The sequence below is a fragment of the Strongylocentrotus purpuratus genome, unplaced genomic scaffold, assembly GCF_000002235.5.
Source record: "Strongylocentrotus purpuratus isolate Spur 01 unplaced genomic scaffold, Spur_5.0 spur5_contig_805, whole genome shotgun sequence".
Lineage (NCBI taxonomy): Eukaryota > Metazoa > Echinodermata > Echinoidea > Camarodonta > Strongylocentrotidae > Strongylocentrotus > Strongylocentrotus purpuratus.
Window position 1 is genome coordinate 14,755 of NW_022145508.1, and position 11,498 is coordinate 26,252.

At 34.7% G+C, this 11,498-nt stretch overlaps 1 protein-coding gene across 1 annotated transcript; it reads left to right on the forward strand.

Moving 5' to 3' along the window:
• The first annotated feature begins 1,121 nt into the window (after window positions 1–1,121).
• On the forward strand, window positions 1,122–7,284 carry LOC578739. Its single transcript, XM_030977480.1, has 5 exons — window positions 1,122–1,299; window positions 2,075–2,230; window positions 3,120–3,266; window positions 5,481–5,684; window positions 6,224–7,284. Exons 1-5 carry the CDS (start codon window positions 1,239–1,241, stop codon window positions 6,715–6,717), a joined length of 1,062 nt encoding a protein of 353 aa, XP_030833340.1. The 5' UTR covers window positions 1,122–1,238; the 3' UTR covers window positions 6,718–7,284.
• Window positions 7,285–11,498: the final 4,214 nt, after the last annotated feature.

Below are 11,498 nucleotides of genomic sequence, written 5' to 3' on the forward strand. Positions count from 1 at the left end.
TATTCTAGATGTGCTAGTATCCTGAAATCCACTAACAGGATAACCATTACATATATTAAAGCTAGTCTTCAATTTGATTAAAGTGAGTATTTTTCTTTGATGATATGTAAATGTCTTCAAGCTGCAAAGCACACATGAATTTAAACATTAGACTGTAATCGTAGACAATCTTCTGATGCCTTGTTATTAGCCAACTGACATTACTATGGATTGGAAATCTAAATTCACAATGCAATTACAAAGAGATTACCTGAAAATGACAATCCAGCTCCCATGCTTATTATCTTGCATGAATTTGAATTGTAAGCCCCAAGGTGTAATCGGACATGAACATCTATCCTTTGTACTTCCCTTTTTTCGCAATTCAGCACCTCTTCTCTGCTCGAAGAAAAATTAGAATGTTATTGCATCATGTGCTGCAGTAGCTAACTGCAGCATTTTTATGTGGAATGCGTCACGTACTGTATAATAACTTTTCGTGACATATACGCTCTTCCTTGCATTTGTGAGGACAAAGAACTTGAAAATGATGTATTGAGTGGCAGGGTATAAGTGATTATGGATGACAGGGGTTCTCTCTCTCTCTCTCTCTCTCTCTCTCTCTCTCTATTTCTGCAAGTGATGAAAGTGAAAGGAGACTCCTGACTGAACATCTTTATCTTTTTTTTGCTCTGTGTGTGTTTGTGTGTGTGGGTGTGTGTGTGTCTCTCTGTCTTGCTCAAACCTCTCTATCTTTATTAAAGTGTACTAATTATAAAGGAATAAAGGCAGGAGAAACGTCTATTTTTACCCCCCCCCCCCCCTCTCTCTCTCTCTCTCTCTCTCTCTCTCTCTCTTCTCACTGTATCTCTCTCTCTCTATCTCTCTCACTGTCTCTCGCTCTCTCTCTCTCTCTTTTCACTCTCTCTTCCTTCTCCCTCTTTCTCTATTAAATTATAGGGGAACTTTGTTTTGATGCTACAACAAAAAAGGTTGAGCATGTAGACAAGGAACTTAACTTAAGTTTATTATGTTCTTATATGAAGTTTTATTCTTCATATTGACCTCATGTATCTTGTTTCATTTAAAGATGAATCATCCTGGTTTTCATTTCTTGATCTTCTTCTTGTCTCTTTGCAGATGCAGAAGGTAGTTGCCCCTTGGGTTTCTTCAGCTGCCCTTTTACTGGGATTTGCCTGTCAAAGCGTGCTTTGTGTGACGGGCTCCCCCACTGTCAGCTTGGGGGTGATGAGGATGAAATGCATTGTCTTCAAGCTAACAGAGAGGGTGCCAGAATGCTACGCAGGCGCCAGAGTGCGGGTTAGTGGTATAGATGTCATCTTCCCAGTCTTGATCCTAAAATTCTCAACATTGTGCTAGATGCAAAAGATGTATACCCAGTTCTTGTTCATATTATGTTAGTGATAACTTGCAAAATAGTGAAACTTTCATAAGGTTTCCTGATTCTATGGCTGGTAGCAAAGGTTCACTTTCATGTTCTACACTTAAAGCCAATGTGGCTACCCTGAGTAAATACCCCCCCCCCCCCATTCCGGGGATGGAGGGACAGCATTCGTGCTTCCAAAACCTCTGGTAAAGGGGTACTTTTCATGCAACAAAGTCCAGCCCATATTGACTTATACACACTGGAGATAGGGGATGCTTTAAAAAATCTGGCCTGTATTGACTTTACACATCGGAGGTAGGGTGCGCTTTCAAAGAGAGGGAACATGCATACATGTACTCTAAATAACACTGAGTGGGGGGCATAACACCTGATTAGAATCATTATTGACTCCTTATATGCCACACAAAATAGTATCCCTGTGCAAAATAGTATTTATCATGGGGTAAATGTACTTAAGGTTTTAAGATAACTAAACTGTTCCCAGTGCAAAGTAATATAGACAGGTGTAAAAGGATTGTCATAGCACTAACCAAGACCAAAAATGGGTAATTAGTCAAAGCCATTGAGTTACATAAAGCAATCCTTCCGTCAGCTTGTGCATATTGTTTTGTGCAAAACTGCACATGTGGTCGAATGTGAGGAAAGCAACCGAAGCGCTAACGTTGGCATGTGTTGTTATATTTGCAGAACCGATTGATCTATCAGACTGCCATTGTGAGAATGGAGGTACATGTATGAAAGATGATGAACCCAATATAGATGAGTATAGAGATCTTGGATACTACTGCATCTGTACTGAAGAATACTCAGGAATTAAATGTGAACTCATGGGCATGGCCAAAAGTAAGAAACCCTACAACTTTTAAAAGATATTGATAATTGTAGTGCTTGCTAAAATTACTTCCAGCTGTCAGATTTCTTTGTTCTTTCTGTACATGTACGTTGTTTCCTTGTTCTCCTAATTTCATGCAGTTGCAATGTCTCGACCTTAATTTAATCATTCTTAACCAACTCAATTCAATTCATTTTAATTCAATTTAGTTCAATTTAATTTTTTTTTTTCAATTTTAAATAACGTAGCAAAAGTCTATAGTCTAATATTGTCATATTCAAAGTAAAATACAAGAGAACATGAAATATGGTAAATGTTCATTGACATATGATAGTTAAAAAATGTCTAAAAAGGAGAATGTGACTTTTGAAGATAATGTTAAACAGCAATTATTATATTGAATTAAATATTGGATAGACTTTTACAAGAACATTGGTGCAGTAGATGCCAGATAGACATGTGCTAATAACAATGGTCTAAAAAATAAAGTAAACATAAACAAATAGGCGATATAATACCGGTAGTCATAAAGAAAAACACCTCTCTAACTTAATTTGAGAAAATGATGTGAGCCAACCTGTGTACCAACCTTCTCGCAACTTTTCTCTTGAAGAACTTGCAATCCTTTTGATAAAGGGTTCAAATTATTCGTTTAGATTTGATAATGTTATATAATCAGTTGTTCAAAAACATACTATTTTGATGTAAAATATATATCATTAAATGTCCAAGTGTATCAATAAACAATATATATTTTAAAATGTTACATTTTTATCTTAAGTACAAGGATGCTACTATATGATAACAATTTAATAAATGTGACCTAAGACTCATTAGTTTGAGAAGAATGTAAGAATGGACTTTCATGATATATTATTATATGCTTGTTATCATTATCAGGACATCACTTAGCAGCAGTAATAGCCCGTTGTACGTGTAAGAATGGGGGAACATGTACTCCAACTAGCTCAGGATTTGGCTTTGTGTGTTCCTGTTCACCGGGCTTCCGAGGTTATGATTGCAGTCACAATGATAGTATTCCTAATGGTAAGCTAAGCTCATCATTTCCAAGCTAATATTTCAGATTGGTTGTAAAACCAATGTAAATTTCAAGCATTGTTAAATCTCACCAAGGTTTCATGCCCGAAAATGTTTGAACTACAACTCCTAATTTTTGCAATTTGCAAAATCTTTGTTCCAAGAAAATGGCTGATGTTAACAGTTCACAAATATGGTTGTTATATATTGGAAGCTCCTTGTTTTATAGTATATCATTTAAGACCTGTGGCAGATAATTTGACCCAGTAGATCATGACACATGCAAATTCTTTCATAAATATAAAATTGACCATTGTGTTAACATTTGTATGCCTCTGCCTACCTAAGGTGACATTTGTATCTTGTTTTTAATGTAAAGTTGAAGGCACCTGCAACATTGTGCAATTATCAGTCACATAGTCGCATTTGATTAAAGATGGCAGGATAATTCCTATACACATTAGTCAAAGTTGCCTCATCTTCAGTACCCATGCCTGCAAGGAATCTGAATAAAGATTGTTGACACCTTTACTTATCAGCAAATATGGATTTTCTCTTTGCTACATATTTTTTCACATAACATTTCCATAACAGCATACTTGGTCAAGGTGTTCCACATGCTCTAGATATTTACAAAGCTAATTGAATTTTGTAAAATGATGAGCAAGCTATGAATAATGTAAATGGCTGTTACTTTTTCTTTGAGAGGACATGTTTTATTCACTGTCCTAAATAATATTCTGAATTAAAGATCAGAATAATTTTACTATTAAGAAGTTGAAATTGGGCTGGCTGGATGAAAGCAATAGCCAGCCTCGGCAGTAGACGTGAGCTGCACACTTGATTCATTTCTACATGTCTGAATGGTGTTTCCTTTCTCTATGGTGAAGTGGGCAACAAGCTCAACTTGACTCTAGGGAATTGCATGCAAGCTGCTTCACTTTTACAATGGGATCAGTAGGGACTAAGCGAGGAGCAAAATAGGGTAGCGACATCTAAATGGAAATCATACACTTCTAAGTGTTTCCTGAGATCCTAAAATAACTCTTTGAATGATGAAACTGTTTTTATTGAACTTTCATTTGTAGGCATGTGAGAAATAAGGTGTTACCTGTTGTCAAGGTTTTGAACATTTGATGATTGTCTTGCTCATGTAGATATATTTCATGGCTTAGTATAGGAAATAAATTTGTATAAAAAAATGGTTCCTGTGCAAGCACAATTAAATTATGATTTATTGTAAATAAACAAATGAATAAAAGATATACAAGGCATCTATCACAATTCTGCTGTTATGATCCTAAAAAGTATAGAGGAACTGCAATCGCAAGAAGTAATAAGGAATTCAGAGAGCGAGAGAGAGAGAAAATGTGAATGCTTTATACACCATCAAAATTGTAATTTCAATTCATATCAATGATACATGTATACGTAGAGTTTTCATTATAATTATAATGATTATTTTATTCCATACAATTGTTGCATTTAATGTCACAGAACTATGTTTCTACTTGTGCTTAGTAACATCATTATTCTTTCTAACTAGTAGACTCAGATGCATGGAAGCCATTCAATTGTAGTTTTAGGAGGGCACATGCTCCAAAGGGCCCCGTTTTAACCAGAAATTTGTTTTTTAAATGTAACATTAAAAAATTGGCTGCCCTTAACCTCTGCCTTATCTCTGGACTTCTGTCAAACACAAACATTTTCCTCTTCAATTTTCCATGCATATTGCTTGGTATTACCAAAGCACCAAATCATGTTGTGACCAAAATTAATATCATACATGTAGATATTACTGAGCAGACTCTGTAGAATAGAGCTCCTATGCAGTGTTACATAAATTGAGTCATATTATTCGAGGGAACATAGCAAATGAGAGTTTTGACAAATTGTTCTTTGCTTTATTGACAATTTTTACATCATAGTACACCTTTAGACATGTTTCATATATCACCAACTCTTTTCCTTTAGAAAATAGTTTATCTTCAGGTATATTCACTCGCTTAAGTTGAGTTTAACATGTACATTTATATCGCTGTAAGCTTGTAAAATAGAGAACACATGTGAAAATAGAAATAAAACAGGTTTCGAAAATTGGTAACTTCTATCACTGTTTGACATTAGGAGTAACATACATGTACCAGAATACGTCCATCTTTTGTTATTTATATTTATTGATGCATTTTAAAATAGTGATTTGGGACATTTTGTTGTGTACAGGATCGTCTTCCCCAGCGGAGTATGGCATAGCGATGGGAGCTGCTGTTGTAGCTGTTCTACTCGTCATGTTTGGTGTGGCTCTCTGTATCTGTGTCATCTTACAGTACTTGAGGCAGCAGAGAGATGGGCCAGAGAGTCCATACAGTCGGACGCTTAGCAGAGACGTTTACAGTGTGGAAGGGGTTGATATAGCAGGCTTACAAAGTAAGTTATCATTCACTTTTCGCAATTTAAATAAAATCACACTTTTTTTTCTTCCAATTTTACCTTCAGTCTTATGCCAATTTCATTGCATCCTGATTTTTCAACATGGCAAAACTTAAATAAAGGATAAATCGATAATGGAAGAATTGAATTAAACTTTAAAATAAATCCCCAAATCTTATGTATTTCCTCAATAAAGTGAATTAGTTTACATTGCATTTTAGCTTGTTATATTCGGCGATATATAAGACTCTGGTATCATTTAACATGTAGACTTATCTATTTTGTATCAGAATTTACAAATCTAATGATGATATGATACATTCTATACTTCACATCATATACTTCACATCATATGGTTCTCACTATCATTTTTCTTTTTTACTACCAACTTCACATCTTCTCGAGATGTGCCAATTTTCGTTTCTTGAAAAGTTGATCTTTCCTTTCTTGTTTGCTCGTTTCATGTGAAGTACCTTTAATTCTGCTATAAGTTATTAGTCATCCAATTTGTTTTCAAATTGTCTTTATTCCTATAGTGGAGACAGTAGAGCCTAACGACTACATACCTCCCACATACAACCAGTGTATGCACCCCTCCCCCAGTAGCCCTGATGGGGACATCTTCCTCACCCCTTCCCCGTCCAGCCAGTTCAGCGTGGGTTCACGATGGAGACTACGCACACCCGAGAGCCCGCCCCCTACCTACGATGCTATCCTGGGATTCTGCAAAGAATGTAGTGAGTTAGCCCTGCGTAACATGGCCAAACAGCAGCGTCGAGGGCAGCATACCCCTCAGCTTCAGACTCCTAGCAGCGATCAGTTTGACACCATGAGTGGTATCAGTAGTAACTACACCACAGGACCAAGCAGTGCATATAACACGGGTAACAATACACCCAGTGGGCCCATGCCATTCTCGCCTCGTGCCTTGTTTAGGAGCGGGGCAGCAGGCCAAGGAGGTATTTCCTCTCAATCTCAAACTGAAAGTCCATTAGAAGAGTTTGAACTGCGTAGAGTCCAATCAACATGACCCCAACCATTCTTCTTTTGAAGGAGCTTTTTCATCCCCTTCAAATTTTGCATCACCACAGGTTCTTTTCTACATCAGATACATTCTTATTTTGAAAGAGTATGAGTATTATATAGATAACCATCCTTGATATAGATCAAGTATGCTGAATAGTCTTCCTAATTCAGTTTGTTTATTTATTATTATTGATAGAATATGTCATCTATCCTTAATCAGAAGCGTACAGTGCATATACCAAAAAGAAAAAAGAAGAAGAATCTAAATGTGGTTGTCTGATATGAAATAGTTACTGTAATTGTAAGTAACTGGCACTGAACCCTTCTTTCGTCAGTCCAGGACTGGCAAGATAGTTCCTTTTTTCCCACTAATTGCCTGAAACGCTTGCCTGTATCCTTGGAAATGTAGAAGGGGTTCACATGAATCAATTATTGTAAATATTTGAAGGAATCTTCTTAATTACTGAAATTAATATTTTGTAGAACAAAAGGTACATATTGCTGATCTTCAGAAAAAGCGGTGCTACATTCCTCATATTAGAGATCAGCTGCATGATTTACATATGAATGAAAAAAAAATGAAATCAGATCTTACACAAAATGTCCCTATTGTAAAGTATCATGTTCTGCAAATTGTCCCAAATTGGCTTGAAAATACACTTCCTTTTGGTGCCGATATCAAACAAAAATATTGATTTAATGTTAAGTGTATCTATTTAGCTGGGATAGAGGAGTATTGCACAAAGAAAATAATAAATACCATCTTCCATCAAATTTGCCAAACACCAAGTTGTGGGTATGTTCCAATAGCTACTGTTTTTACCTTTGTATGTGAATAAAATTTAGAATAATTGGCCAGAGCAGTGACATTCCATTTTGTTCAGTTATGTACATTTATTTTAAAAGCTTAATTTATTGTTCATGCTTGTAAAAAAAAATATTAGAGCTCATTATTACAAATAAAGTGCAGAAGAGCATATTTTATATTTTTGTAATAAACCAAAACAATATACCGGTATGTAAAAGTAGAGAAATGTATAAATATAATGGAGATTTATATATTGTATGTTATTTTTTGTAACAGCTATTGTGTCAAAGCTTATTTTGCTATCTCTGTTTATTGTTAACGTAAATAAGTCCCTGAATATGTACATACTGATTCAATATGAAGACCATGCTAATGCATTTATCTGCATACATGTGTCTCACAATTTTTTCTCTAGTAATATATAGCAAAGTCTTTAAAAAGATGGTGGTATCATTGCTGTTTTCTTTTCAAACAAAAGTATAGTATAATTTGACCATTTTCTAGTTACTGAGGTCTGAAAACATGATATTTTCCATGACCAATTTGACAATAGAAAACTCATCATTTCGATCTGACATGAAATTACTTGCAATTTCATTTGGAAGCTGACTATTTCAATTTGGTGTCAGAAAAGCCCACATTGGCATTTCTGCTGGTTTAGAAGAGAGAAAAGAAACGGTATCTTGAAAATAGTGACCATCTTTAGAGTACTAGTATTTATTTCTTCCAATATTGAAATATGATATGTCCAATTTTTAACAAATATATAAACATATATTAGAGAACAATGGGTAAATGTATGAAGAGATTTAGATGAAAAGTATGTGTGTGGGGTAAAAGGTAAAGTACACTTTTCCAGTATTGTTATTGGCAAAGGCTGTCACGGTGCAATAACCAAGATGTCAGATGCTAATGGTGGTTACAAAGGAGTTTTCTAAAATATTGTACTTGTGATATGCAGCTCTTTATTGATAGCAATAGAATACACATCCTGTATTAATAAAGTTTGAAATAATTATATAATATTGACTGGCCTTGAGGGAGATACCACATATATTGCCCAAACTAGACTCATATTGCCAAAGACGAGGGCAATATGGGTCTTGTGAGGGCAATATATGTGGTATCTTCCGAAAGTTAAGCCAGCCAATATTTTTATTGTTATCCAAATCAGACATCCAGAGCAAATACATAAATCAACCATGACCGTTCTCAAAGAACTGAACAAACTTTGTCAAATCAGCAATGCATATGCATCCAGTGCTTGACAAAATTTTCGATACACTGCAAACAGTGTGCCTTTGGTGTGATTATTACGTCACAATTGAGTGCACGAAAAGTGTGCAGGTTCTCATACGCATAATAGATGCGCAATGAAACTGACAAAATACAGCGCGGTCAATATGAGACTACTGTATATTTACTTTTTTTTAAAGTCCATAGGCTTTTTTGGCATGAGAGGGTAATATGGTCTTATATTTACTGATTAGCTCTTTTAGGATTACAACAAGTGTAATATGATTTTGTAAAACCACTGCTCAGATGTCTGATTTGAAGAGCTAAGAGCAACACACAGATGTCTACAGTGCATATATTCTTTTGCTCCCATTTTTTCTTCCCATTCATCCGTGACTTAGTGTTCCCCCTTTCCTTCTCTTTCATATCTTGTTTTTATTCTTCTTTTTGTCCTTCTCACCCTTCTCCTCCTCCCATCTATTTCTTCATCTTCTTTTTTCTTCTCCATCATTATATTCTTGTTCCATCATGTAAACTGCTCAAATCGGTGACATCAATAATAATGTCATTAAAAAAGAAATGTGTATCCCAAACTTATGCTTTCATTGTACTTGAAGACTAAATGTAAAATATATTTGGGGTTAGATACTAAAATGGCATTTAAGGAGTTATTGATTCTCTGATAGCTTTCACTAATTCATGGTCCAAGCAATGATGATGAGATATGTAAAAACATATTGACTATTAATCAGTGTACATGTAGTTTCTTGTATAAATAATTGTTTTGATTTAATTGTTGTGGTACATGTATGATTGTACCTGTGTGTAGATGTTTGTCTGATTGTATCTAGGTGCCTTTATTGTGTATTACAGGGTTGTATTGTTTAGATTATGTAGTGGTTCTCTTCTATTGTTCCGTTAGCTTTAATGTTCATTGTTGACTTGCATCTCAGGCCTCAGAGCGTTAATGTGGTATCAGTAATGATGGAAGGAATTAATAAAAAGGACAGCGATGGAATTATCTGCATCAGAGTACCGGTATGTTCCATTGTTTAAAATTCACTTGCGTACTTGTATCTCTCAAAGATAGCTGAATTTTAAGACAGATTTTCTTCAGTTAATTCTGCACATTTAATTTACATTACCGTATTCATAATTTAGGATGGTAGTTTGAAATCTAACATTGCTGTTAAAGGTACTATGTCCCATTTGCAGGCCAAAAAATGAAAAGGTTAAATCCCACAAGCATTTGAAAGATAATACTAATTTAGAACTTCCCTCAAAACAAAAGGGCTTGTAAATGTCTTTTTGTGGATAAATAACGACGTTAGTTGTCGAATCAACTTTAGGGATTGCATTCCTTTTGGTAAATAGTCTGATTTTTAGACCCTTGTATCGAATGGTGTACGTTTTGTGCTGCGCAAAGATTCAATCAGGTTAATTTTGGCCATTTACAAGAAGTGGGTTATTGATGTACATAAATGCACATGTACCGGTATCTTTTACAGCTCATTTTATGTATGTTATTACCAAAGCAAAAATGAAGTCAGTAAGTCATTCAATAGTGTATGACAGTGAAGTCTAGACAGTGAACAGGTTTCCTTGCACAATTGAATTCTAGGACACTGCTTACATTTAAATTTCAAAGATAAGACATAAACGCAACATATTCATAATTCCTGCAAAGTTCTACATAATTTGATGTTGGCTGCAAATGGGACATTTAACATTTAAGTACCTGTAACATATAGAACTGACACATTAAATTTCAGTACTAAACATCCCACAAATCATTTTCTATTAATCTCTATTTCAGGTTACTGGATATGCCCATGTTTTGTACATGTAATTATATGTTTGATATTGTGAAAGTAATTGAAAGTGGAACCACCAATTGTCACATATATTGCCATGGTATTAACAGAATTTCATTTCCCCTCTATTGTCCATTATTGTCCGTGATATATAAATATATATATGCTCATTTGTTATGATTGCATGTCGTCAATAGTAATGCTAGCAATCTGGGGACCAAGGACCAAAGGAAAAACAAAAGAAGATAGATGGTGAGTCCAGCCTGAAACCATGATTTTATTAAAAATAAGAATTAAGGAAGCAGAGAAACAGGTCAGAGAATTTTTTGTTTGTAGGATGAAAAGAAGATTTGTAAGGTAATAAACCTTGCATTCTGACAGAGACCATTTTACTTCATGAGGTCACTGAATTACCTAGTCATGAATGCATATGAAGAAAGAAGGAACCCATTTCATATTATAAAAAGTGGAATTATGCTGTTTTTTGTGAGATCAAGCATACATGAGTAGTGAGACTGCCATCACAGTTACGGTAGGCTAAATTTCTTTATCTTAAACACAAATGTCAGGTATGAGCGACCAGTTAAACTTCAAATAAGTAAATATTCCATAAAAAAAATCTTTTTTAAGGCTAGAGCGACACACAAGATTAGCAATGTGACAAGATGTAAGAAACAATGCACTTTACTCTGAGCAATTAATAAATGTATGTACAAAATCCAACTTTATGACATGTATGTATATCAGAGAGATGTAATTCAACTGAAATTATTTTGTAGAATTTTTGCAATAAAAGTATTATGACAAGGAAAATATAACTGCATATACCCTCTTTTTATTTTTTCTTCTTATTTCTATTTTTTCCCCTTTTCTTTCTGTCTCAGCTTTCTTTACCTTAATCCTTTTAAAGATCAACCTTTTTTTTTT